General features: G+C 56.1%; 3 protein-coding genes across 13 annotated transcripts in view; 2 read left to right on the forward strand and 1 right to left on the reverse strand.

Annotated features, from left to right (window-relative positions):
* ARHGEF2 (Rho/Rac guanine nucleotide exchange factor 2) overlaps window positions 1-3402 on the forward strand; it is a 126743-nt gene extending 123341 nt beyond the window's left edge. For 8 of the 9 annotated variants that reach the window (XM_039512712.1, XM_039512709.1, XM_039512718.1 and 5 more), the window contains 2 exons: window positions 692-845; window positions 1437-3402. In XM_039512712.1, the coding sequence (XP_039368646.1) occupies window positions 692-845; window positions 1437-1522 (240 nt within the window). In that variant the 3' untranslated portion in view covers window positions 1523-3402. The remainder of the gene's footprint in view (window positions 1-691; window positions 846-1436) is intronic. The other variant, XM_039512710.1, reaches the window with a different exon arrangement.
* Window positions 3403-5771: 2369 nt separating this feature from the next.
* Window positions 5772-12824, forward strand: LOC120390375 (tyrosine-protein kinase Fer-like). Of its 3 annotated transcripts, XM_039513002.1 has the most exons (10): window positions 5772-5926; window positions 6841-7053; window positions 7840-7968; window positions 8357-8410; window positions 10560-10678; window positions 10771-10865; window positions 11151-11274; window positions 11498-11655; window positions 12074-12196; window positions 12599-12824. In XM_039513002.1, the coding sequence occupies exons 1-10, from the start codon at window positions 5852-5854 to the stop codon at window positions 12739-12741; spliced, it is 1233 nt and encodes a 410-aa protein (XP_039368936.1). In that variant the 5' UTR covers window positions 5772-5851; the 3' UTR covers window positions 12742-12824. The 3 variants fall into 3 exon arrangements, with proteins under 3 accessions (XP_039368936.1, XP_039368937.1, XP_039368938.1); XM_039513003.1 differs by lacking the exon at window positions 8357-8410; XM_039513004.1 differs by lacking the exon at window positions 5772-5926 and having other exon boundaries at window positions 6857-7053; window positions 7845-7968.
* Window positions 12825-26084: 13260 nt separating this feature from the next.
* RXFP4 (relaxin family peptide/INSL5 receptor 4) lies at window positions 26085-27335 on the reverse strand. Its single transcript, XM_039513204.1, has one exon. The coding sequence runs from the start codon at window positions 27333-27335 to the stop codon at window positions 26085-26087; it is 1251 nt and encodes a 416-aa protein (XP_039369138.1).
* Between the last annotated feature and the right edge of the window lie 383 nt (window positions 27336-27718).

The raw sequence follows: 27718 nt of genomic DNA on the forward strand, positions 1-27718 counted from the left end.
CGACGGGGTCGGGAGTAACCCAGCGTCCCGAGCCATGACGCTGGGCGTGAAACCCATTTGCTGGGTCTCGGCTCCGTGGGCAGCAGATGGGTGGCACAAGCTGGTCCCGGGCGGGGTAGGGCGGGGCGGGAGGTCGCCCTGCCGTGTTGCTGTCCCCAGGGCTCTCGAGCCGAGCCAAGGCATTCACACGCCACCCTTCCCCGGACAGCCCTCTTGCCCCCGTGCTGAAACGGGGAGGCGGCTAGGAGCCTTCTCTGGGGTTTCCCTCTGCCCCCAGCACAGCACACTGCTGGTTCCTGGCGCCCACGGTCAGTCTGTGCGGGTCCCAGACAGCGAGTGTAGGAGCAGGATATAAAAAACCCTGGGTGCAGTTTGATTTGGGGCTGGAAAAAAATCTCTCACCCCCTAAAAAACCCCACAACCCTGTCGTACCTGCTTCTTAGCCCCCCATCCAGGGCAGCGTCGCCCCCTGCGCCATCCCCTCCAGATCCTAGGCAGGGTCCCTCCCCCCGGGAGCCCGTGACGCACGGATCCCATCTTTCGGCACAAAACCCTTGGAGTCCTTGGTCCTCCCCGTTCCTCGATCGGCCCTGCTGTCCTGCCCGTGTCAACGGGACTTGGTTTGAAGCCCCGCTGCCGATGACACCCCCAGGGCCACGGCGTTGCATTCACACGGGTCCTCTTTCCGCAGCAGAGCCGAGGGAGCAACCACGGGAACCTGTTGCCAAGCGACCGTGCCTTAGGCGACGGCCCCGCCCAGCTGCAGGAGGGCGACGAGGACTCTGAGGCGCTGTCTGAGGACGAGGGCGTGGCCAGCCACCCGTCTCCGCCTCCCAGCCCGCGAGGTCAGTGTGGTGCGTGTGGCGGTGTCGCCCCAGCCAGCTATTAATGCACCCAGACCCCTTTGCTCAAGGGCAGCGGGTTGCGTGCTCGGCTCGGTGCGGGAGGCTCTGGGTTTGATCCTGCCCCTGGCGTGCGTATTTCCTCCCTGTGCAACTTAGCAGGAGCTTTGGGGCTTCAGGGTAACGAGGCTGCATAGGGTCCGACGTGGAAATGGATGAATGAGATGGAGGGACGGGACCTGTCCTGCACTGGGCAGTCTCTGGTGTCCCTAAGCATTACAGTGGAACACCCAGTTCTCCCTGGCCCTTCTCCAGAATGGTGCATCTGGGAGTCAGGACTCCTGGGTTCTGTTCCCAGTCCTGGGAAGGGAGCGGATTTAGTGGCTCAAGCAGGAGGGGCTGGGAGTCAGGAGTCCTGGGGTCTGGGTGACCTTGACCAAGTCCTCCCCCCACTTGTGCCTCAGTTTCCTTGTCTGTACAATATGGGTGGGTGATGCTGTGCCCCTTGGTGCTCTGGGAAGGGGGTGTTAGTCCATGAATTAATGGCCGTCTTGGTGCATGAACTTATCAGTTGGGGTGTTCGGTTCCTTGCAGATTTTTCGAGGATGCAGGACATTCCCGAGGAGGTGGAGAGCGGCCAGGAGATCAAGGACGGAGAGGGCGGTTCCTTGGACAGTTAAAGCGGGGTCCCAACCCCCCTATTCCTCTGCCCACCCATTGCCAAGGGATTGACGCTGCTGCCACAGATTTCCCTGGCCAAAAGAGGGAAGAGACCCTGGGAAGAACGGCACCAAATACAAACCAAATTGTGGAGGGGGAGCAGGACCACGGCCCGGTTCCCAAGCTGCCCCAGGACATTGGACTCATGGGATGTTTTTTAACTCTTTGACCCACAGCTCCTTTTTTTTATTCCTTCCTCTGGGGAGGGGGCGGCCGGTTTGCCACGGCTTCCCGAGCCAATTAATTTATTTATTTTGTTTGTTGGGGCGGGAGGGACCGGAAGGGTTCGGATTAGTTGCCGTCCCTTGGCTGGGAGCCGATCAGACCTTAGGAGGAAGCCACAGGTGTCTGATATCCAGGGCAAACGTTAATTTCCCCCTGGCTGGTTCGGTCAGACGCCAGCCGGATGAGTCCTCCCGTCTGGGTCCATTCTCCGTGACGTTGCACGAAGCTCACACTAGATGTGCCTGTGCGAAAACACACACAAGCCAACACTATAGGGCCCCCTGGCAGGTTGGGGTGAAGGATTTAACCCTTCCGCTGGGGTGCCCAGCAGCAATATCTGGAAGATCCAGCAGTCAAAAGGGACGTTCTGCTGGGAAGTCCAGCACTGAATTGGTTAATTATGCAAGATGTCACTCGCCCCAGTTGACTCGGAGCCAGGACAAGTGCGAGCCACTCTGGGGAGGAGCCCGCACGGTGTGTAACATAAGGGAGGGAGCAAGGAACAGACCTCCCGCTGCGGCCTGCTCTATTTTTGATGCTCTCCAATGGCTGCCGGGCAGCATCCCTTAAAGATACACTGAATGGCCCCAAATACCATCTCCGGGTATTTATAAGCGGTGGTTCTACTGGCCCTTTAAAAGAAACTAAAAGAGGCTCATCAATGTGATGTTTAAAGGGAGGATGGCGGGCGGGAGTTGGAAATGAGGGCGATATCAGCAGGGTTCAGCCCTCTCCCAGATTTTTTTGGGGCGAGGGGGGCACTGTTCCCTGTCCTGGGCCTTCCCGTCCTGCCCCCTGAAAAACAGATGAGCACGAACATTCCCCAAATCCCAAGGCCTCCCAGACGTTGCCCCCTGCCTGCCAGCGTGTGAATGGCAGTTGTTTAAAACCCCCTCCTGGTGTTGGGGGGCTGCCAGTGCAGTGGGGATGGAAGAGGGGGAACGTACTTAGCCCTGGCTGCATTGTTTGCTCCACAGTGTATCAGGCAGCTCCAGCAAAGGGATCTGGGGTGTATCAGAGGGCAGCAGAAAAGCAGGTGGCGGGTTCTTTGTACCAAAGCTGGAGTTCTTTATAATTAAATAAAATAAAATTAAAAAAAAGATGATGGAGGAGGGGACAGTTTGGGGCTCTGATTTTTCCCAGAGGGATGATTGACTTTGGGGTGTTGCCATTTTCCGGGGAGTCATCAACGGAGCTCTCCCTTAAAGGAGTCTGATGTACAGGTACCACAGACCATCGACCCACTGAAAAAAATGCGGCCTCGTTACATTTCATTTTGGGGTGACTCCAAAATCAGTTTGCAGATGCACTAGGAACCACTGCAACATCTGGGCCTTTGTGTTTACAACATTCAGCTGCTCTGCTCCTGCCGGCTGGATTTTAGGAGGAAAACAGGGATTGGGGCATGTTGAAATAGTCCCGGAAGGTTTGAGTTTTTCGAAAGTCTGACCACAGAAAATCTTTTTTTTTAAAACACCTGCTGGCCAATAAAACCTATTAATAGAAGATGTTGCTGCAAGGGAAGAATTGTTTTGTAATTAATGCCAAAAAGAGTTTTAATTGGTTTGTTGTTTTCTGTTGATTTAACTGTACAAAAAAAATATTAAAAAATCAACCCCCCGTGTGTGTGTGTGCTGGATTTACTCGAGTCAAAACGATCTGCTTGAGAGAAACTTCTCGTGAATTTTTAACGGGTGTCTTGGTTGCTTACAAGATTCAGGAGGCTGGGAGGTTGCCAGCTGCAACCCTGCAAAGAGGAGCCTCCGCCGAGCTCATCGGCCGGTGGAAGCTGGACGTGTGCTTTTCAATCATTGCAGTATTGGGCAGCCCAGAATGCTGCGTGAGGCGGAGCCAGTGGCTCAGCAGGGGTACGCTCTGCAGTCAGTGATGACCAGTGCAGTGCCAGAGGGTGTGCTATAGGGTACGGGGGAAGGAGGGGGCACTCTGGGTCAGTGCTGACCCCAATGCCTCACTCCAGTGCTCTGCTGCAGGGGGTCAGCCCGGACTCACTCCAATGTGGCAGTAGGGGGCGCTGTGCTGCAGGGGATGAGTCTCTGCTGACCCCCGTGTGGCAGTAGGGGGCACTGTGCGGCAGGGAGCAGTATCTGGGAAGCAGCCCCCTACTGACGAGTGGAGTGGAGTGGACGAGTTCTCTAGAATCCCGTTTACAAGGCTGGCACAGTCATTGGGGTGGGGATGGGGGCGAGATTTGGGGATGAAAAGTCCAAACGGCAGGCGGTTTGTATTGAATGTAAGATGTTTCCGGTTTAATTCGTGGTGGTGGGCTTGCAGCCCCTAGGGTTTTCCATAGACTTCTTTGTTTTTTAAGCCAGAAGCGCCCACAGCGACCCCTTGTCTGGCCCGTGCGACTCAGACACTCAAAGCCTGTCCCATAACCTTGCTGGGAGGGGCTAATGTGCATCTTCATCGCACGAGACATCTCGGGGCTTCCTTCTGGAGGCTGGGGGGCGCACAGGGCATTCTGCACGGGTACCACTTTGCAGCTCTGACATCTCCCAGCAGGGGACTGGACTGATCAGCTGGTCGGGGGGCAGGATCCAGCAAGGCTGCTGTGAGGCGGGCGCGATCCTGCTCCAAGCTCCAGGGGGTCAGTCCTCGCAGGCCGCCCAGCCACAGGGCATCCTGCTGCTTTCCAGGGGTTGAACTCTGGCTGGGGCCAGATCCTCTTCGCTCCCCACCGGCAGCTGAAGTCAGCCCCCGGTCTCTGTTTCGGGGTCTGATCCCTGTTCCAAGAGCAAACTCTTTGTGCGTTTGTGACGACAGAGGCCGGGGGAAGGAGATTTTTGTGATGTAAAACTTTCCACCCGCCAGAGAGACTCTGCCGCCCGTGGGCGCCGGAGCTGGGCTCTTTGAAGCACAATTCCTGGCGCTCCAGCTGATGCCGGTAGCAGACCACCCAGGGCTGGAGTGGAGGGGGAAAGGGGGGGATAGGAGCGCTAATACGTCCTGGAGCCAAAAGGCTTCTGGAGGGACGGGGAGGGAGCTTGGGAAAAGAACCAGATGTTGCTGAAGTATAAACAGCGAGCGGCGTGGTCTGTTTCCATGTCTTTTGCCTCCCTTGCAGTTTATTTGGATGCAAGCCGAGGCTAGGGCCCTGCAGCGCGAGGGGCTGTAGTGACTGGGCCTGAGAGACGGTCCCTGCCCTGCAGAGCTTGCCATAGTCGTGAAGGAAGACAATGGCTGGATGAGAGGCTGCTTCATCGACTAGGAGGCCAAGAGAGATTAAGGCCGGATTGCTCCGGCCTTAATCTCTAGCAAACCCGACTAGAACGAGAGGGGAGGGAGCCGAGCCTGGGGAAGGGTCAATACACCAACAGCCGGCACCAGTGGAGAAACGTGAAGCAGGTCGGGGCTCTACAGCCATACCCATCTCGGGGGCGCTGGGAGACGACTGGCTCTGGTTCTCGTTGGGAGACTTGTCTGAAGCCCCTCTCCACCGTTCTGGCAGTGCACGGTGGGCCCAAATTCCCTTTAAATTCACTCTAAGGCCCCCTGGCACGGCCCGAGCGGTGGAAAGGGGCCTTCCTGTAACTGAGAATCAGGCCCTATTGTCTTTAAATGCATAGAATGGTATATTGACGCGATGGCTCTTTAACGAAGGGCCTGCGTCATGTGACTGCTTCCCGGCGTTAACCCCATCAAGCGGGGGCCGCGCTATGAGGCTGCCCCCTCCACCGTGCTCTGTTCAATGCCAGATTCCCGATGCTGACCTGCCTTCCTTTGGGACACCCCCCCCCCACATCTTCTGGGGGCAGCTTCGGGCTTCTTCCTTTGGCCTCGGGCTGTTGGACGCTCACCGTTTTCCAGCCCGGCTTTACACGCCCGATCCAGCGGGGCCAGCGCTCCCTCCTTGCTGGGGGTGTAACTCTGAGCATGTCTCTAACATACACGCTCCTCCCAGGGTCTCTCCAGTCTCATGTGACTGCTGATGTCACAATACCCCATTGTCCCCCTGCACGGGCTCCCCGGAGGGTGGCCGGGTGGCAGGTTCCCATGCTGGGTTATGAGGGCTTACGGGTGCCCGGTGCTGCGTGGAATGAAGGATGAGCTGCCCTTCGTGCCAGAAATACGCGTGGGGCTGCACTTACGACAGGCTGCGTCCCGTCAGACCCATCCGGGTACCGTGTGACAATGCAGAGCAAGGGGGAGGCAGGCCCCTTAGAAGGGTGTCCCTTATAAGCCCCATAGGAACCCATAAATGATCCGGGGGCAGGCTTAGCTGCTGGTGTGACCTATGGTTCAGGGGGTGTTGCTAGTCCCTGAGCCAGAGCCCGGTAGGGAGCTTTAGTTCGAGTTATGGAGCCTTGTGCTCTGCTGGTCACGGTTCAAGCCCTGGTGTTGGGCTGGGAGGAATTCCCATGCAGGGCCGCCCAGGGGTGTGGGGGAGGAAGTGGGGCAATTTGCCCCGGGCCCTGCAGGGGCCCCGCAAGCCCTGGCCCAGCGGCGGTCCAGGTCTTCGGCAGCATTTTGGCAGCGGGGGGCCCTTCAGTGCTGCCGAAGACGCGGAGTGACTGAAGGGCCCCCCGCTGCCGAAATGCTGCCGAAGACCCAGACCGCCGCTGGGTGAGTACAAGCGCCGCAGCTCCCCGGCTTTGCCCCAGGCCCCCTGAATCCTCTGGGTGGCCCTGTTCCCATGATCCGGTGAAGTTGCAGTTAACCACGGGGAACGGCTGCTGCTCCAGATTCAGCATGTAGCAGCAGGGATGGAAAGTTAGTCTCTGCCGGGGGCTGCACCATAGCCGCTGCATGAGATGAGTTTTCGGTCCACTTAATGCAAAAGCATTCGCATCCCAAATGAACCACCCTGTCCATTGGCACGGCCTGGTCCCTGCATGGGAGTGTCTGGGTGGGGGTGACGGTCCCACAGCGTCCTGCTGGGGAGATGGGCACGGCAGGGTAGGATTGAGGCATGCTGGCAGGGGGCAGCGCCTGGTGTGCAGAGGGCTGCCCTGGTCTGTTCTTAAAGGCTGGGCCCGATGGACGCCCTGCGAGCAGCTAACCCTAGATTCTCTCCTGTTCTCTCAATCACAAGCTGCCCCCTCCGGTGCCGCTGGTGCCAGTGGCCCAGAGGCCCCTTGGCCAGCAGGACTGGCACCACGGCTCGCTCCCCAGGCAGGAGGCTCAGGCGTTGCTGACCAGCGAGGGGGATTTCTTGGTCCGCGCAAGCCAGGGGAGGCCAGGAGCCCATGTCCTGTCCGTGCTGGCTGGAGGACAGTGCAGGCATTTCATCATCCAGTGCCGGCAGGTGAGGAGCTCGGTGGGGAGGGGCCGTGCTGGTGAGCCCTGCAGGCCGTGCATGCCAACCCGCCGAAGGGTTAATCATCTCGAGGCAGGTTCTCATGCTTGCTCGTGTAGTTGAATTGATCTCTCTGGCCGTCCCTCCAGCAGTCGCTGCCTGGACTTGCAGCGCCCAAGAGGAACAGGCTTGGGCTTCTATTTCCAGCTGAGACTGGGCAAGTCACTAGACCTTGTTGTGCCTCAGTTTCCCCAGCTGTAAAATGGCGATGCTGATTCGCTGGCCCCATCATGCAGCCAGCGCTCTGCAAAGGGGGCCTTAGGATAAAGGAAAATCGGGCTCCAAATCTTTAGAGCATAGGATACAGGCCGCTATGCAAATGTAGGGTTTTGTAAGAAATCAGTGGCCACCTGGGACTTCGCAGCTGTTGCCGCTCAGAAGTGCACAGCAGCAGTGGGGCTGGAATTCAGAGCCTCCTGGTCTAGAAATACGGCCCCCTGCTATGGGAGAATCCCCACTGGCTGGGAGCAGTAAAGAGCCTGTAACGTGCACAGTGGAGTTCTGATTCATTCCAGCAGAGGGCAGTGTGCTCTCTTTCTCTCACTCAAGGCAGCTGATTCCCTGCTCCCTCCCATGGTTTTTAAAATTTGGGGACCCCCCCCGAGGGGGACCCATCCAACCTGGCTGCTACACTCCCCTTGTCTACCAGCAGCAATAGCAGCTTCTGTGCCGATCAGCTGATTCCCCCCCCCCCTCACCCTCGCTTGCTCTGTACTGATCTGGGCTCTTCTGCAGGGCAGGTACCAGCTCGAGCCTGGAGGGGTGGGGGCACCCACCATCCCCTCGCTCGTCCACCACCATCTGCAATCACGCCAGGTGCTCACCGCGAAGTGCCCATTCCTGCTGCGGAACCCGGTCGCCAAGGTGAGCCCACTGCGCTGCTGCATGCCCGGGACCCCCGGCCAGGTGACGGTGGGGGGGGGTATGGCAGAGATCCAGCGGGGGCTTGCAATGGGAGATGGGGCCTGGGACGGGTTCACCTCTGCTCCACTCCCCCCCCCCCTTGGTGGGTGTGGGGCCCCCATGGGTAAGGTTATAAGAGTGGATGTGTAAAACAGCTTGGATGGAAAATTTTGGGCCGGCCCCAGAATCAGGCCCATTTCTCTGTGTTTGCTCCAACCCTTGTCAGCCCCCATTGTCCCCCGGGGCCCGATCCCATCCCCACAGTCAACGAGCAGGATCAGCCCCACCACGCAAGCTATCAGCGCTATTGTCGCCAGCCCTCATTGTCCGGCGCCTTGTTCTTCTGTAGGCCAAATGGGACCTGAGCCATGAAGACGTGGTGCTGGGGGAGCTGCTGGGCAGCGTAAGTGACTCCGTTCGCGGCGGTGAACCATGTACTGCTCCGCACGGGAAGCCTGATGTTAATTGTGGACAGGGCAACAATCTGACAGTCAGGACACCAGGGCGTTGTTCCTACCTGTGCCACTTCCTGCCTGCCTGGCCTGGGGCGAGTCACTGCCCCTCTCTGTGCCACTCTAGCATATAAATGAGCATCAGGCCCACCATCCCCCTGGAGAGAGCACAGTGTCCCCCTACCCAGCCCTCTCCCAGGGCTGTTTTAAGCCCTTCAGGGCAGGAGCAGGGTGGCCACCCCGGTACAGACCTGCCATACAATTTCCATATCCAGATGTGGCCCACGGGCCAAAATGTTTGCCCACCCCTGCGCTATACTCAGCACTGATGAGGCCTCAGTACGGAGTACGGTGTCGGGTCCCAGGCACCACGTTTCAGGAAAGACGTGGAAAAAACGGATGCAAGTCCAGAGGAGAGCAACGAAAAGGATTTCAAGGATTAGAAAACACGATCTATGAGGGAAAACTGAAAAAAATGGGTTTGTTTCGTCTGCAGAAGACTGGGGGGGGAATGTGACCACAGTCCTAGAAGGTTGTTCTAAAGAAGAGGGTGATTGATTGTTCTCCTTAACCACTGAGGACAGGACAAGAAGTAACGGGCTTAAATTGCAGCAAGGGAGATTTTTCAGGGTAGTTAAGCCCTAGAACAAATTAGCCAGGGAGGTTGTGGAATCTCTATCACGGGAGCTTTTTAAGGTCAGGGATGGTCTAGATAATACTTAGCCCTGCCTCCGTGCAGGGGACTGGACTAGAGGACCTCTCACGGTCCCTTCCAGCCCGATATTTCTATGCTCTAGAGGGAACTCTAAATGTATCTGCTCATTGCCTCCGCCCTGTCTAGTAACATATGGACGAAATCCCTTTAAAAGTTACATCTCTCTATGGTGCTTGTATCTGCCTTAGGCGTTCACTTCCTAGTCCCTTTTGTTCACTACGTCCTCAGCACCGAGATAATGACACTAACCACAGGGCGCCGTGAATATTTCATACAGCAGCTGCCATCCCGTCTTCGTCCCGTGTTAGGAAATACGGATCTGATGGTTTCGTGCTGCTGCGGCCCGTAAAAGGCTCTCGGAGCAGTGATGAGGGGCGGTGGGTCTAAGGGGTTGGAGGGCGGACAGGAGTGTAATGCACCTTGCTAAGGGAAGGGGAGGGAAGGATAATGGTGGGAAGGGTCTGTGGTGTCTGTCATGGCACGGCCCTGGGCGAGTCAGCAGCAGTGGGACATCTGCATCATACGTCAGAATCCCTAGTTCTTACTTAGCACTTTTCATCCTTAGAGTGCCAAGCACTTGGCAAAGGAAGCGGGTACCATTATACCCATTTTGCAGATGGGGAAACTGAGACAAAGAGAGGGGAAGTGACTTGTCCAAGGTCACCCTAGTGGCAGAGCTTGGAATAGCACCCGGATCCCCCCGACTCCCAGTCCAGTGCGCTATCTGCTAGGCCACACAGCCGCTGAGCAGTAAGATTTGTCGTTCGGTGCTGTGGTTGGCATCTCAGGTGCAGCCCTGACGTCACTGGGAGCTCAGTGGCCTCTGCAAAATGAGCTGGCGGGTGTCAGGATGATGTCTGCAGGACAGGGGTCGGCAGCACAAAAACCCACCCGTGCTGTGGGCCCTGCTTCGCTTGCAGCCTCAAAAGAGAAAGCAAGGAGACATGCCCAGATACCAAGGTGATGAGCTCTGTCTAGGAACCTGCAGAGAACAGAAGGACTGAATGGGCCAAACTCTCCTTTCATCCCTCGGGGGGAATCCTTCCTGGCAAGGGCACATTGGCAGGGGGTCGGTGTGGCAGGGAGGCCCAGGCAGCTAGAAAGCACTCCAGCCTTCAGAGCTTGCAGGCTGAACCGCTGACACAGTTTGAGGGGAAGGAATTGGGTGTGCAGCCCCTTTAAATTTCTAAGCACTCCACCAATGGATGGAGACAGCTGCCCTTTTGTTCTGGGAGTGGCTGCAGCCATGCTGCCAAGTGAGGGGGTGCACACACTGTGCTCTCTCTATGGAGAGGCGGGGCCTGATTTCCCTTTGGCACGTAATGCAGAGCAGGGCTTGCTCTGCTGCCTGATCACTGCCCCGACCGCTGTTTCTCCATCCCCAGGGGAATTTCGGGGAGGTGTATAGCGGCCGCCTGTCCTACGACAACACCCCCGTGGCTGTGAAAACCTGCAGGGAGCACCTGGCCCCGGAGACCAAGCACAAGTTCCTCATGGAAGCCAGGTCAGCCAGCAATGGGGTCTGACGGCCCAATGGGCGAGGGTCCTGCCCTGTCGGCTCAGTGGCTCATCCCTCTGCTCCTTCCTGTTTCTAAGGATCGTGAGGCGCTACAGCCACCCGAATGTCGTCCGGATTATTGGTGTCTGTGCCCGGAAGCAGCCTGTCTTCATCGTCATGGAGCTGGTGTCGGGTGAGCAGGAGAACTCGCTGCATAACAGCATGCGCTGCGTGTCCGCCTGTGACCCCAATGCACCTTGCCTCCTGGGTGCAATGTCAGGCCTGTGCAGCAGGGTTGGGAATGTCACCGCCTAGTGGTCGCAGCCTGAAGTGCGTGCATGCCCTATTTCCTGCGCAAAACCTAGCGAACGGGGCGTTCGACCGTGGATTGAAATCCAGCCATAGCTGGTGAGTTGGCGTGAGGGGCACGGATCATCTGGGCCTTTTGTTCTTTCGTTCCCTCTCTCCCCCAACCTAGGTGGGGATTTCTTATCGTTCCTCCGCTCCGAGGGGAGCCGGCTCTGGGTTCAAGACCTCATCCACTTTGCAGTTCAGGCAGCCGCAGGGATGGCCTATCTGGAGAGCAACGGTTGCATCCACAGGTATGGATGAGACCCCCCCCCCTGCAGCACGGAGAACTGCATCCGCTGGGAGGCTAAGGTGACACCCCGGGCACCCAGAGGGTTAACAATTGCCCTGAAGAGTGAACAAAGTCCAGCACTAAAGCTCCGTGTCTAGCTCCCCTGCTGGCCAGTCCTGCCTGCTGCATCCAGGGAGTATCCAGCCAGCGCCCGGGTGCGACTACCCTCCCTCCTCTCCCCGCAGGGACCTGGCGGCCAGGAACTGCCTGGTGGGGGAAGGCAACGTGCTGAAGATCAGCGACTTCGGCATGTCGCGGCAGGAGGCCGACGGCGTCTACGCCTCCTGGGGAGGAATGAAGCACATTCCCATCAAGTGGACGGCGCCGGAGGCTCTGAGATACGGTCAGGGGCCGGGGAACAGCTCACTCCTCGCTGAGCTTTTACAGCGGTCGGGGCAGGAGGAAGGGGCCTGGGTCCAGGAAGGTCTGGGGCAGGGGCGGCTGGTGAAGGCCAACAACACGCGCCCTCCTGGCGTTGGAAGGGACTGGAGCAATTTTTCTCCTGGGTTTGTCTGGTATCAGCTGGACACGGGGAGGATGCTCCGGTGCAGAGCGGGCTGATCCGCCCTCCCGGGTGGGAGCTCACTGGTGAAGGCAGGATCCCCCAGGCCGGGGTGGGCCCAGGCAGTGCTGGAGTGTCCTGTATTCTGGGGACGCGTCGGTGGCTACCCTAGCGTCACGGGTAACCCTGCCGATCGCGTGACAAAGGGCTACGAGATCGGGCCCCCTTCACTAATGGCCTCCGTGTGGCTTGATGGCAGGCCGGCACTCGACGGAGAGCGACGTCTGGAGCTACGGGGTCCTGCTGTGGGAGATCTTCAGCCTGGGGGCCGCCCCCTACCCTGGCATGTCGAACCAGCAGGTGGTGAACCAGGTGGAGCGAGGCAAGTAGCGTGAGCTGGCGTTTCTCACAGCCCGGGTCCTGGACAAGGGGCACATCCCTGAGCTAAGGGGGGCGGGTGGCCATGTGCTCAGGAGACCAGGTTCAGTTCCTGGCTCTGCTGCAGTACTGACGATCGTAGAGTCATAGACTTCAAGGTCAGAAGGGACCAGTATGATCATCTAGTCTGACCTCCTGCACAACGCAGGCCCCAGACTCTCACCCACCCACTCCTGTCTGAGCTACTGAAGTCCTCAAATCACGGTTTAAAGACTTCAAGGTGCAGAGAATCATAAGGTACCTCCGTCCCATACATAGGGCTATTTCCTGCCCTAATCCCCAGCCCCCCCCGCAGAGCTACCGGCCCCCCCGTGCTGTGTGTCTCCAGCCTCTCTTGCCTTGGCAGGTTTCCGCATGCGAGCTCCTCCGCGCTGCCCGGTGGAAGTTTACGACGTGATGCTGAGGTGCTGGGAAGCCAGTCCCAGCCTGCGCCCCAAGTTCAGCGCCATCCATCAGGAGATGACGCAGCTCCACTGGAACGCTGAGTGACCACGGGCCTCCACGTCCCCTTTGTAATATGTATCCCCCCTCCCCCCTGAAATAATCTATATAAAGCCTCTCAATGCCTTTGCTCCAGGCCCTTCATCTCAATACTTGGAACTTGGTTCCTAGAAGGGCTGGTGGTTTGAACCCACTTTAAATAGTTCCGTGACGTGCTGCCGTTAACCAATCAGAGCTCCTCTGCCAAACGATTGGCTGCGGCCGATGGAGACGTTCCGAATGCCGGTAACAATGCGACGGCGGTTGGGCCAGTGCGGGCCTGGGCGCTGCTTCGTTGTCGTCCGTGAAGTCCTGGTCACTGCTGCTCTGGTCTGGGTTTGGCCTGTGGATTTAGCGGTTCTGTGAACATCGGACTCCAGCGTGGGTTCACCAACATGAACGAGGCCCCGCCCCTACTCCCAAGGCCCTGCCCTTGCTCCGCCCCCTCCCCTGAGGCTCCGCCTTCACCCCACCTCTTCCCACCCCAGCTCTAACCCTTCCCCCTGAGGTCCCCACTTGCTGCTTTCCACCCTCCCCCAAGTGCCTTTCCCAGCCACCAAACAGCAGATCATCAGCGCCTCCAAACAGCTGTGCTGAGCACCCACTGTTTTTTTTCCATGGGTGCTTGAGTGCCCCCATGGAGAAGGTGCCTATGGATCCAAGGGCCCTCTAGCCAAGCATCCGGTCTCTGGCACTGGCCAGCCCCAGCCGCTTCAGAGAAAAGTGCAAGAACCCTGCGGTAGGAATAATCTTCCCCTGCAGAAATCTCCTCTTTTCCCACAGTAATTAGAGGTTGGTTTATGTGCTGACACAGAAAGGTTTATAGCCCTTCCAATCTCTTGATGTTTAGTATGAGCTACAATACCTCTGTTTGGTCTCATTAGCTGTATAAATCACAGAAATGCAGGGCTGGAAGCACTCTCCAGAAGTCAGCGGGTCCATCCTCACGCTCTGTGGCAGGATTAAATAGACCTAGACTATCTGGCTTCCTCTTTGGAATCCTGCTGACTGCTTGACCTCAACGATCCGTTGTGGCAATGAGTTCCGCAGGCTTAACGGTGCGATACATGGGGGGAAAAAACCCACGGCTTCGTAGCGGTTTTTGAATCTTATTGGGAACACTTGATCCAAATCCTTCCCCCCACACCCCACAATGTTGGGAATGTTTGGCTCTGAACTGGCTAATCTCTTGTCAAGATCCACCTTCTCGTCTGGCAAAGATAAGAGGCCGGGTGATCGTAGAATCATAGCAATGTAGGGCTGGAAGAGACCTCGAGAGATCATCTCGTCCTGCCCCATGCACTGAGGCAGGACCAAGTAAACCTAGATCATCCCTGACAGGTGTTCGTCTCACCTCCAAGGACGGGGATTCCACCACCTCCCTAGATAACCTATTCTGGTCTCGCTCGTTAGAGGTTGTTTGCAGGGGGAAAACACTGGACTAAACGAAGTGTATAATGCGGCGGATGAGTGTTTAAAGCTCCAGATCTGTGATGGTTAAATAGAAAGAGGAAATTAAAAATCCTTGTCCATCCGAGCAAAAGCAGAACAATTAGAAAAACACGCACAGTCCAAATGACGCTCATTACAGGCCGTGATGTGTAGCCAGTTGTGTTTGGCCAGATGGGAGCGAGATAAGGCCCTGGCTGTTGTTTCTTTTAGCAAGCGCGTTGATTTATTACCTGATTTATAGCGCTTTGTAAATGCTCAGGGCACAGGCTCGCCAGAGTTCATCCCGCAAGTGGCAGCCCTGAAGGGGAAACCGATCTCTCGATGCCCCTGTCGCGGGATGCCCCCCGAGTCGTGCCCTCCAGAGACAGACCCCCGAGGATGGGAGCAGCATCTCTCCACATCCAGGCCTGTCTTCTAACCCCCAGGCGTGCTGGCGGCGTGTTGCCCTCCGAAGGGCTAAGCCTGGAAGCGTCACACGACCGATAATTCCCTGGTCCGTCGTCCTCCATCTAACCTGTTGACAAAGGGGTCGGAGCAGCCAGATCTGCTCGGGCCCGTGGTCCTGGAGCCCTCGCTCTGGGTCTGGCTGATGTCTGGGCTGGATGGGGATGCCCGGCCTCTTGGCTATTTTTTCCCCCATTTGGTTTAATGAGCTCTGATAGCTGCAGAGAGGCAGAATCCCAGGCTAGAGGGCAGGCGCTGGGCTGCATGGCGCCTAGTGGACCGAGCACCGGACTGGGACAGAGGCCACCTGCCTGTGGCAACCACTTCCTCTCCTCGGGCCTCTGTCCTGCCCCGCCCTTTGTCTCGAGCGCCTTGTGACAGATGCTGGTCAGTTAACGTTCAGCTGGAAGGTGCCCAGATCCCCTAGCGTTGGGCACGGTGAAAGGCGGATAAAGCTGGAGGGAGCTGGCTGGTCCCTGCGCTGCCGGTGCAGTTTGAGATGGTCACTGTGTGCATGGGTATCTCTAGCAGCAGAGGGGCCAGGTAGCGTGAGGCCTGGGCGTGACCGCCCCCGGTTTGTCACTTTCCCTCCTGGGCCCTGCAAAGCGACGACGAGCCGGAAGCGAGACCCTTCTGCAGGCCAATGTCCACCCCAACCAGCCGTGGCTTGCACGGCAAGCGGCTCCTCCAGCCCCGGCGATCGGAGAGAGCCTATGGCCCTAAAAGGGCCATACGTTCCCCACGCACGCACGTTCAACCCCAGCGTTCCTGTCCTACATCCTCTGCTCCCGACTGCGCATCTGTCTGGGCTCCCGGCGTGGGGCAGAGAGAAATAGATTTTCTGTCTCCAGTTCTCCCAGCCCCTAGGCCCTCCCCCACCCTCCAGCTGTTCTGCAGCGTCTCCAGTTCGCCCACCCCTTGTGATAATTTTGCACATTATCCGTCAACCCTCGGCAAGTGAAATCTCTGAGACTCTGACCCCCAGAGAGTGGGCGGCAACCTGGCCCTTCTGCATCACCACAGACACTCAGGCAGTCCCTGGGATGATGCACCTGCCTCCCCTTTCCCCAGCCAGCGACTTTAATTAAGACACAGCGGAGGCTCTGCCATGAAACCCCGGAGCGCTCTCCAGTGGACCAATAATCAGCCCCACAGACAGGCTCCTCTTATCTCACAGCTGTGTTGATCTACGGGGCTTGTCAATGAGGAACAGCTGATTACAGGAGTGAAGGATGCAGATGGTGCTAGATTGCACTGCCTATCGATGGCCCTTCGATAACCACCCTGCCGGACCGAGCCTCCTGGGCACAGGTTCGAATCCAGTCCAGGGCTGCACCAGCGCTGAGTACAACGCATGGATGTGAGCAAGCCAGCTGGACTCGAAGCCCCTGCTTGTTAGAGGGGGGCTATTGCCCAAGGCGTGTTCCAGCCTCTCGACTGATTCGGAGAGCTGCAGGTTTGAGGGTCGGCTAGGAGTTGGCTTGATGATTAGCCAGGTCCTCCGAAGCCTTGCGAAGCTGTGGCAAAGGAAAAGCGCTGCAGTCTGGAAAGGGTTAATGGATCCCACAGCTGCTCGGGCTGGAGTCCAAAAGGAAGGGGCAGCTGGGTGGAAGCAGGCTAGGGAGAAAGACATGGCACTTCCCTTTCTGGCTGGTTAAAGCCCCAGGGAATTACGCTCCAGGGTTTCACCGTTGATTTTCAGTGTTGCCGGCTCTCGTGACGTTTGGTGCTAAGCTTGAAGCTCCAGCTCCTGGAGTCCTGTGACTAGGGAAGAATTTCATCTGAAACAAAGCCCTTGAGACCCCAACACCTGGCACTTTTATTTAATCTGACAGCATGCCAGCAGCTCGGCATCTCTGTGGAACACCAGGATGGCTGGCGGCCTCAGCAGCATGGAGGTGGGGAGGAGGAGCTATCGCTGCTGTCAGCCATGTACGGAGCTGGGGGGCAGGTCTGAGCGGTGGCCTGGGAGCCAGGAATCCAGGGTCCCACAAGAAGTTGTTGGCTGCGCTGGGAATTGAGCCATGTCTCCAGAGCCTCCAGGCGAAGGCCAAGCTCGTCCTTCCTTCTTGAAGGGCTGCCTCCAGTTCCCCGGATGTGAAGAGAATGGTCTAGTGGTTACAGCAGGGCGGGACTGAGAGTCAGGCTTCATGGGCTCAATTCCTCTCTGCCACAGCGTCCCTGCCCTGCTCTGTGCCTCAGTTTTCCCACCTGTAAAATGGATATAATAACCTACCTCCTAAGGGCAGTGTGAGGCTAAACTCACTACTGCCGGCCAGAGAGCCTGTGATGCTGTGGAAGGGCACAGGATTGTGGGTAGCTGGGCAGTATTCATATTAATAGGACAGGACATTTTCCAGTCCTTTACAAACATTGACACAGATGTGTTCCCGGCTCTAACGAGCTCGTCCTTTTAATTAACGAAAGACAAGATACCAAGGAGCAGAGGCTAGATCCTCAGCTGGTGTAGCTCCATCCGAGTCAATGGGGCTATGCCAATTTATACTAGCTGTGGGGCTGGCCCTATATTTTCATGTAATGCCTGGAGATGTCTCTAATTCGACAGCGCTAGGTAAAAATTTTCCACGCCGATGGCTGCAGTTTTTGGCAGCTCAGGTTTCTTCCCTGCTCGCTATGTGGAAACTGCATGTATATGGCAATCATTTGTTCTCCCACCAGCCTATCCTCAAGCGTCCCTCCAATTTTTTCTCTCCGCTTGGTGCTGGAGCGCCCCACCCCAGCCCCCCAGCAAATGCAGGCTTCCTTCACTGTTCAGGGAGAGAGCGAGAACGTGCAACAGCTGGCAATTTCCTGCACTATCCTGGACAAACCATATTGCATTATGGTTTTTTAGGAGCCCGATTTATTCCCAATGCAAATGTTTGTGGGAGTGCATGGAACTGCTTTAGGATGAAGACGGGACTAATGCAGCTATTAGGAAGATGAAGGACTTTGGGGGACACTACATGTGAGGGGAATTTCTTAGGAAACGCTTGGGGGGAGAGGGAAAAGCAAAGGACCCACCCCAAATCCCGCCTTTAGAAGCGACCCGTTGCTGGCTAATCACCTAGTCACAGGCTCATCACAGAAGGGTTGCTCTTAATCTGAGCAAAAGGGTGTAATGAACATGAGACCCCCTCCCGCCCCGCCAGGACACCCCTTTGTGGGGTTTGAAGCGCTGCTCACCTGCTGGAGTCCACGTTGGAGTTGGGGTGATCTCTGGTGAGCTTATCAGCACACGTGTAGGTTCTTTTATGATTGTAAATATGTTTTCTCTGTGTTGCTTTTACCTTAAGAATAAAATGTGCTTGCTGGGGAAGAGCGGCGTGGTAGCTTAGCACTGGGACGGTGACATTGGGTCCTGTCTCTGCGGAGAGGAGCCGTGCAGGCCTGCTGGGGTAGTCAGATAGCACCGTGAAGGCAAGGCCCTCCTCAGCCTAGCAGTAGCCAGGCCAGAAGGGAGAGAGATGCAGGTCTCTACCCAAGGGCAGGGATGGCTGGAGAGTCTGGAGCCTGTGGGATCATAAAAGAGGAATACGGGTGCAGTTGCCCTGAGCTGTGACAGGAAGGCCCAGTGGTTCGGGCACTAGCTGTGACTTGGGAACACTGGGTTCAGTGCCTGCCCTGCCACAGACTTCCTGTGAGACCCTGGGCAAGTCACGTCATTGCTCTGTGCCTCAGTTTCCCCATTTGTAAAAACAGAGGTAACAAGCCATTTGTTGTCTGTCTTGTATCCTGAGTCTGTAAGTTCCTCGGGCCGGGGGCCTGTCTCTCACAATGTGTCTGCACAGCGCAATAGGTCCCTGATCCAGGGCTGGAGCAGCCATGGAGAAAAATTAGCAGGTGCTTAGCACCCACCGGCAGCCAGCTCCCCTCCCTCTCCTGCACAGAACATCATGCAGGAGGCGCCGGGAGGGAAGGGGAGGAGTGGGGATGGGGCGTGCTCAGGCAGGAAGTGGGGGCAGGAAGAAGCAGGGTGGGGACTTGGGGGCAGGGGTGGGGTGGGGGTGGGAAGGGGTGGGGTGGGGTGGGCGCTTGGGGGCAGGGGTGGAGTGGGGACAGGGCCTGGAGCTGAGCGGGGGGTTGAGCATCCCTGGGGAAAATTAGAAGCCGGCGCCTGTGTTGGTGGGGGGTCTCGCAGGCTACTGCAGTGATGGTATTGGACAGGGAAATACCTGACCTCAGCTTTGCGTGAGGCTGGGTGCTGAGCAGTCAGTGGGAGCTGAGGACTGTGGGCTTGTCCCAGGGCCAGGCCGTCACCGTGACCTCATGTTGTATAAACCCCCCAGTTCCATCGAGGGTGAGTGCGACTCGTCAGCACTGGACAGCTCAGGCCTGGACTCGGGGCACGTCCAGCACCGCAGACAGCTCCCAGTAACGCCTGCAGCCTGGCCCAGCAGGATTTTGAGGGACTGGCGGGGGAGTTTAGTGGGTGTGCGGGGGTGTTACTCACTTAAAATACATTATTTGTATTCCAGATTGGGGCCCCATTGCGCCAGGTGCTGTATAGACACAGACCGAGCGACAGTTCCTGCCCCAAAGAGCCGGCAGTCCAAATAGACACAGGTTCGGAGGGGAAACTGAGGCACCCAGCGAGGCTGTGACTTGCCCAAGGTCACTCCAGCAGGTCAGGCGCAGAGAGAGGAATGAAGCCTGGGTGCTTCACCACACTGTCCAGTTTGATTTTCCTTCAAAATGACTCTAGATCTAGCACCATCCATCTTAATGCCTTCGGTGTACAAAGGAATCACTGCACCCAGCAGTGCAATGCAGCCACCTCTGGGGTGGAGCACTGTGCACGGGTTCGGGACAGGAAGTGAAGACTATATGGCTGCTGTTTGTCTCTCTGGCCCCTCCCACTGGCACTGATGTAATTCCCTTTTTTAACACCGACGAGAGAGAAGTAGGAATTACCATCTCCCCCAGTTCCCCTCCCCTTCCCCAGTCTGCCCCCAACAACGGCTGGAAAGGCTCCGGGGTTGGTTACCCTAGTGCATAACAAGAGTAGGATCTCTGTCTATACCACGTGTGCCTTCCAGTGACGCAGCTAGATGCAGGCAGCAAGGCCAGTATGGTCGTGTACAGGCAGTAAACATGTCTTCGGCACTCAGCTGTTCCCAGTTGGTTCCTTCGTATCATTATTGCACGTGGCGCAGGGCAGGAGAGAACTGGGCACTACTGCTCAGAGGCCAGACCGCCTGCAGGAATGGAGTCAAATCGACAAGGCTTTTCCCGGGCTGATTTCCTCCCCTGTCCTTCTTTTGGAACTGAAATTGCTCTCGCCCATGCAGGAAAACTTTCCAAACTGTTCTTTGCTTTGGACCGGTTTTTCACACCACATTTTTTTATTGCTTAGGCACGTGTGCCTGAAAGGCCAGATCTTTGCTGCACCTGCTGCTAATTTCTCCCCACGCCCCCAGCACCTGAAGCCATAATCTTCCCCCTGGTGAGGCTATGATATGGCGATGGCAACCAGCCAGGCGGTTGCAGAGAGAGGACTAGGGTGAGAGCTGTAGCTTTTTGGCTTGCAGGGGATTCGGCAACTGTTACGTGTTTGGGAAGGAAGGTGGGTTTATGTGAGTTTCCCATGTGCCCAGAGAGGACAGACAAGTTCTCCACTGTGCAAGAATTAATAGACCGGCTTGGGCCCTACGAGCCACGGCATGTGCCCCACACCAGTGAGTTCAGCACCGGGGTAGACACTGGGCACTACAGGGTCTTGACTGGAGTGTTATTTTGCAGCGAGGCGGCTCTCTCTCCTGCTAAGCTAACTCCAGAGCAATTAACGCAACTCTGCAGTGACGCTGCAGCCTTTGACTTTGGAGAGCGGATGCGTTAGAGATGAATCAGACTGGATTGTCCATGCAAAACCCTCTGAACACCAGAGAGGGGGCTTTGAACCTGCCTCTGTCAGATCCCCGAATACGCTGGAGACCTGCACACCTGGAACTCCATGGTGTCGGCCCACGGACAGAGTGATAAACTCAAGGACAGCCAAGCACCCTGAGTCTCTTCCTGGGTTTCTCCTGATGCCCCAGGCTCTGCGTTCCCTCGGAAGGTTTGCGGACCTCAGAGCTTTTGTGAGCCAACCGTATTATTAGTCACTATTTTTAGCATGGCACTGCCCAGGGAGAGCCCATTGCCCTCCAGTACCGGCTGCTCCAGAGGAAGAGGCAGGAAACCCTGCAGCGCAGGGATAACATGCCTCCTGGGGATGTATCTGCCTAACAGCCAGCAGGTATCAGCACCACCAGGTAAGAGAGGACGTGGTTAGGACTTTAACTTGGGATATTACAGATGTGGGTTCAAATCCCTGCTCTGCTACACATTTCCTCACTGATCTTGGCCCAGACTCTTCAAGGTATTCAGGTCTCTAACTCTCATTGAAGTCAATTAGTTTCTCAGGGTCTCCATTCCCCTGCCTCACGGGGCCATTGTGAGGATACCTGCGTTACAGATTGTAAAGTGCTTCAGTATTGTGATCATGGAGGGTGGACAAGGACCCGAGAGAGATTCTCAGATTGATTCATGTTCTGTAGGGTGTCCAGCCCCTTCCAATCTAAACTGGTGCTACTGTAACAGAAACAGGTGAGTTTCTTTGCGTGGTTTGTGCAGTCCTAATTATACCTTGATTAAGGAGCTAGAAGCGATTAACTGCTAATCCCCCTTCTCTGTCCCCTAGCAGGAGTAATGATAAAAACATGAAACATAAAATAGACCCATGAGCAGAGTTGTTTTCCTGTGTTCTACATTTAAAGCAGCAAGAAAACACAACAGCTGAGAACCACCTCAGGGATTATCCCCTCCAGAAGGAACACTGAATACCCCCTAGATTCTGTTAAGCCAAGGCCCCTTTACAAACCCTCTGGCAGTATAAAGGAGCCTTGAAATGGCAGGATGGTACCCACTTTAAAGCCTCTTTACACTACCAGAATGAGGTCTTTAGGATAAATGAGACTCAGCCCCTCTATCATGAGTGTCGCCAGCTAAATCATAGTGAATAATTTATTTACTTCCATTGCTTTTTGCAACCGGTCTGCAAACAGGCTGAAAAATTATCAAATGTGTTCACTGATCAACTGGTACTTGGCTAGCTCTTTGGGTCTCGCACCATCCAAAGTGCAACGCACGCTGCGTCGGTTAGTTGCACGTGTCACACGAGGTTGTGTCTGAATTGGGGCTGGTGGACACTTTTTCAATCATTGACAAGTTGAAATAAATGTTGACAAAATGTTTGTGACCTTGCCTTGCCTTTTCCAGCCCTTTTGGGTTTGAAACATTTCAAAATATCAGTAAACTTTGGAGTATTTTTATGACAATTTACATAGTTTCTTTTCTCAAAACTAATGCATTATGATTCTGAAATGCTGCCACAGTGAATCATAGGAGTTGTAGTTCGGTTGCTTCATGCTCCCATTCTCCCTTCTGGGCTGGACTCACTGGTCATACTCCATCTCCCATGATGCACTACAGTCTCCCGTCTTGATACATCATGGTAGTCATGTGGCCATGGTGCATTGTGGAAGATGTAGTCTGACCAGAGAGCTTAGCCAATAGAGGAGAAAGGGAGCATGAGGCTCTAAAACTATAATTCCCATGAAGCACATGGCGGCATTTCGAAAACAAAATGTTTCACTTTGGGGGCATTCAGGTTTTGGATGAAACAACAAACTGTCTGCACAGAGCAGGTGTTTTTTGTGAAAAATTCCATTTAGCTGAAAACCTGATTTTTCCCCTCAACCATCAGTTTTGATGGAAAATCTGCAATCAGCCTTCTGGGCTCAAGATTTTTGAACGATACCATAGATGGGTTAAATAGGAGAGGAGTTTGTCAATGATCAGCCAAAATCTTGTGATTGGCTTAAAAAAAACCAAGCCAACCTCCTGAGTTTTGAACACTTGGGGTTGACCACACTTCCCCGGTAAAGAAATGTCTTCCTGTAAATACTGTTTTTAACTTAACCATTGCTTCCCCTTATGCCCATGATTTCCCAGGACCCACAAAAGTCTTGTGTCCAGTTTTGGGCCCCCCAACACAGAAAGGATGTGGACAAATTGGAGAGAGTCCAGCGGAGGGCAATGAAAATGATTAGGAGGCTGGGGCACGTGGCTTAATGAGGAGAGGCTGAGGGAACTGGGGTTATTTAGTCTGCAGAAGAGAAGAGTGAAAGGGGGGGATTTGATAGTAGCCTTCAACTATCTGAAGAGGGGTTCCAGAGAGGATGGAGCTCAGCTGTTCTCAGTGGCGGCAGATGACAGAACAAGGAGCAATGGTCTCAAGTTGCAGTGTGGGAGGTCTAGGTTGGATATTAGGAAACACTATTTCACTAGGAGGGTGGTGAAGCACTGGAATGGGTTCCCTAGGGAGGTGGTGGAATCTCCACCCATAAAGGCTTTGAAGGCCCAGCTTGACAAAGCCCTGGCTGGGATGATTTTGTTGGGGTTGGTCCTGTTTTGAGCAGGGGATTAGACTAGATGACATCCTGAGGTCCCTTCTTAATTATTATTATTTTTTTAAATATGGAGATATACCTATCTCCTAGAACTGGAAGGGACCTTGAAAGGTCAGTGAGTCCAGTCCCCTGGCTTCACAGCAGGACCAAGTACTGTCCCTGACAGATTTTTGCCCCAGATCCCTAAATGGCCCCCTCAAGGATTGAACTCACAACCCTGGGTTTAGGAGACCACTGCTCAAACCACTGAGCTATCCCTCCCCCTCCAACTGCTGCTGCCGCCGCCGCTGCCTCCCTCTTCCAACCCTAATCTTCTATGATATCCCCTAGTGCTCATCTACTCTTGATACCTCTAAATCAGGGCCAGATTTTTCACAAGTGCTCAGCATCCCATTAGGGTATTTCAGGCCAGAATTTAATGTTCTGAGCTCCCTTGACAATGAAGCCACTTATTTTGGTACCTAGAGAGGGTCTTTGGGAAAATCCACCTCTGACTGCGAGTGCTGAGCCCTGCAAAAGATTCCGTCCCCTTAGTCGTGACACTGGTGCAATTAAACTCCTCCGTCTAGGCTGGCGCTTTGCTACTTCCCAAGCAAAACAGTGGCCCTGGGTTGACTCCAATCAAAATTTCATTTCTGTGAACAGGAAATGGGCCCTGCTCGTCCCCTGACGGGCTGGGATTTTGTGTTTGCTCAAGGGCTGGGAGCTGATTACCTTTTTGATTTGTCCCTTTTTGATGGTCCTTTATCACCCCACCCCACCGCCCCCCCACATACGGCCTACGTTAATTGCAGTATTGCAGAGCAATTCATAAATCAGATGAGTGGGAGTGAATTATAGCTACAGGAACAAGTGAATCATATTTTTTCCCGAAGAGCTTCTCTATACACAAGCTTTAATTACACTGGTCTAGTTAAAGCAGTATGACACTCTCAGTTTTATTGGTATAAAGGTGCTTAACTGTAGCCATACTAGAGGGGTAAAACATCTCTTTTCCTGGAGGCAGGGTCCCTGTGACCAAAAGGGAAAGGGCTTTACCATTATAATAATTCCTACAGCTTTTCATCAGCAGATCTCAAAGCACTTTCCGAAGGAGGTTAGGATCATCCCGTTTTACTGATGGGGAAACTGAGGTGCAGAGCAGGGCTTTGACTTGCCCTGGGTCACCCAGCAGGCCAGCGGTAGAGTCTCCTGAGTCCCAGTGCTCTATCTCCTAGGCCACACTGCACCTTTATTACGTCCACACTCGGCGTTTGACGGATTTAACCCCATTCGCTTGGAAGATCCTGCCAAACTTGTTCAATGGGCACAAACCCTCCGTGACGAACGGGTTTGTTCTCTCCCCACCCCCAACTTCAATAGGAGCTGATGGAACTCAGCACCGACCACAATCAAGCCCTTAGGATGGATTTAACCCTTTTAACCCTTCCTGTGCTGGATAGCGCTGGGGAATGTTCCCTTGCTAAGGAATCCAGCTGCTCCAGCGGTTCGGGGGGGCGGCCTCGGCTTGACTAACACTTGTGCTTCCACACAGCTGGAAGCATTACGCAGGGTTATGTTTTCAGCCGCGGTGCAGTTCCTCATTAACCTCTGTCCTGGAGCTAAATCAGGTGCTGGCAGCAGCATCAGGGCCGCCTTGATTTAGACTTTGACACAGGCTGGAGTCAATAATACCTCACGCAAGCCCCATAAATCTGGAAGCCAGAGAGTTGGCTTTTTTTTTTCTTCCCCCAGCTGATCTTGCTGCTGAATCCAGCCTTGAAAACAGAGCCATCTTCTGTCTATCCAGGGTTCGAGGCTGGGGGGTGCCCGGCAGAACAGAGCTGGCTATAAGAACAAGGACATCTGGGGTTTAAGGTGAGTGAGCAAGGACCCCATGTGCTGAGCGTGTCACGTAGGAACCCCAGAAATGTATTCAGAGGTGAGTTTGTCTGGAGAGAGCACACACACACTCACCCCTCTGCCCAGGGAAAGTTATGCCACTGTTTACTAAGCCGGCCTGACCCCTGGGGTAACCAACCCCATTGGCCTTGGAGTTACAGTGCAGTTGACGATTGCTTTGGCCCCGTGTACTTTGAGGGCGGGTGGGTCGGGGCCACTGGCCTGCTGGGAGATCGTAATTCAATTCCTCACCCCCCCTGCACTGCTTAGGCTGGGGGGAATTGCCCCGAATGGGGGACGTGATTTGTGCTGCTCAGCATAGACGTCCCTCCCGCCCCAGGGCTGCCAGCAGGACTCTGAAGAGGAAACCCACCTGGCCCTCTTTGGTGAGGGTGCCACGCCGGGCCGGTAGGAGACGTCGCTCTGTAAAAGGCTCTTGCGTCGGGGTTTGGCCATTGTGCCGCAGACCTGGCAGGAGGGGCGGAGGCCTGTTGCACCCTCCTTAGAGAGGTCAAGAGGAGCACACGTGTAGGTCTTCAAGTCCCAAGCCTCCTTGTGGGTGGAAGCAGGGAAGGTCCCGGGATCTGCAGGCATGTGCTGAAGTCCTCGTTAAGCTCTGGAGTCCTCTGTGGCAAGACCACAATGGGACGGGGTCTCCTGTGACGTCTGCCCTATCAGAAGCTGACGGTGGCAAATGAAGCCAATGGAAACGTAAAGGAGGGAGCCATGAAACTCGAATGCAGATACCATCCGGCTCATCAGACCGGTCGTCAGCAGGGAAGAGGTTCGCTTGGCTCTGACGCGCTGTGGAAGTAAGACCACAAAGTCCCTCTTTGCTCCCCCGCAAGTCTTGCAGTGTTAGGAGTGTTAGGGCTCGAGGACGGAGCCCTGGCTGAAGCTCCAGCTCCAGAGTCAGGTCCCGGCATTCCTAACAGGAATACAGTGGAATCGTTGCTTTCGCCAGCCTGCGTCGCAAAAGACCTCCAGTTAGGTTGGGTGCAAAAGATCACAACCCGTAGCACGACCAGTGCTAACGGCAGCCCCGTGCCCTGCTGGCCCAGGCTCCTCTGCTGTTAGCCCAACAGCCATCCGTGTGTCTTAGAGGCCGTGATTCACCAGCGCTCACTTCGGGCATCTCCTCGTTGAAGCCCGCCCCAGGGCCGTCCCCACCTCGCCCTGCAGGCTGGCCTCCTCGGCTCTCAGCTCAGGCACGACAGTGACGGTGGTGGACAGCAGGGCGTATTCCTTCTCTGCCACCGGTAGGCCTCTGGGGCTGCCCCTCCGGTGCAAGGGCAGTGCCACCTGGGCGGTGCCCTCCTCCCTTGCCTGGCCGGTGGAGGAAGGCAGGTAGGAGGAAGCCTGGGCCAGGAGGCTCAAGAAAGCATCTTTCAAAGCCCTGCGGAACTCCCGCCGCATCAGGCAGTAGACGACAGGATTGAGGCAGCTGTTGCTGTGGGCCAGGCAAGTGGTGAGGGGGAAGATGTAGGTGTGGAGGAAGTAGAAGGTCTTGTCCCAGGGGACAGCCCCGAACTTCACCAGGGCTCCCCAGAAGGTTACCACGTGGTTGGGGAACCAGCAGACGAAGAAGGAGGTGACCACTAGCCAGACGGACGTGGCGATCTGGCTCTGCCTCCTGGGATTGTTGGCGTTGACCCGGTGCTGTTGGAGGAAGCTCAGGAGCAGCAGGTAGGAGGCCAAGATGATGACCAGGGGCACCATGAAGGCCACCAACACCTTCTGGAGGTGATACACCCCCAGCCACCAGTTGGTGGGGAACTTGAGCAGGCACAACTCCACCCCGACCACATCTGTCACCGTGGCAAAGATGGCGGTGGGTACGGTGGCTCCCAAGGCCACGGCCCAAAGAGCCACGGTGATCCACTTGGCCAGGTTGGCGGTCAGCTTGAGGCCGGGCCTGACGGCGGAGGCCACGGAACAGTAGCGGGTGACGCTCATGGTGGTGAGCAGGAAGACGTTGGCGTAGACGCTCAGGACGGTCAAGGTGAGAACCAGCTTGCACATGGCATTGCCGAAGGGCCAGGTGAAATCCAGGGCCGTCTCCACCGCCCAGAAGGGCAGGGTCAGGGCGAAGTGGAAGTCGGCCAGCGCCAGGCCGAAGACGAAGACGTCTATGGCGGAGGCCGGCCGGCCTTTCTGGGCCCGGACCAAGTACATGACCATGGAATTGCCCAGCAGCCCCACAGCGCACACCACCAAGTAGATGCTGGAGATGAGGATCCGCAGGCCGAAGATCCTGTCCACCGGGACAGAGGCCGCATCATCCCCACTCAGCCCCTCAGCATCCAGCAGGGATTTGTTCCCAAAGTCGGGTCGGGACGAGCTGTTCAACCGCCCGATCCCCCCTGCCTGCATGTTCAACACACTCTCCTCCCAGCTGGGGAGGTGGGGTTTGTGGCACTGGGGACGTACAGCACCCGGCGCGCGGAGGAGGAGAGCAGCCCCTCTGCTCACCACGTGGCCGGCGCAGCCATCCTCGCCCGAAGCCAGCCCATTCGCCGTCAGTGCTCTTCCATGCAGCTCTGCTCACCCTGAGTTCACGCACCGTGGCACGGAAACGGGGACGGCCCCATGCAATCAGCCAGCGGCAGCTCGCACGGCCGGGAGGGGGAATCCTTCAGGCACCGGTTGGCCCTTGAGCTCCTGAATCACCCCAATCCTCCCCTCGCAATCGACGCCGGCTGGCCGATCTCCTCTCTCCTGAGCTCCTGAGTCCAGCCGCACAGGGAGTGTGGACT

The sequence above is a fragment of the Mauremys reevesii genome, linkage group 24 (genome assembly GCF_016161935.1).
Source record: "Mauremys reevesii isolate NIE-2019 linkage group 24, ASM1616193v1, whole genome shotgun sequence".
Classification (NCBI taxonomy): Eukaryota; Metazoa; Chordata; order Testudines; family Geoemydidae; genus Mauremys; species Mauremys reevesii.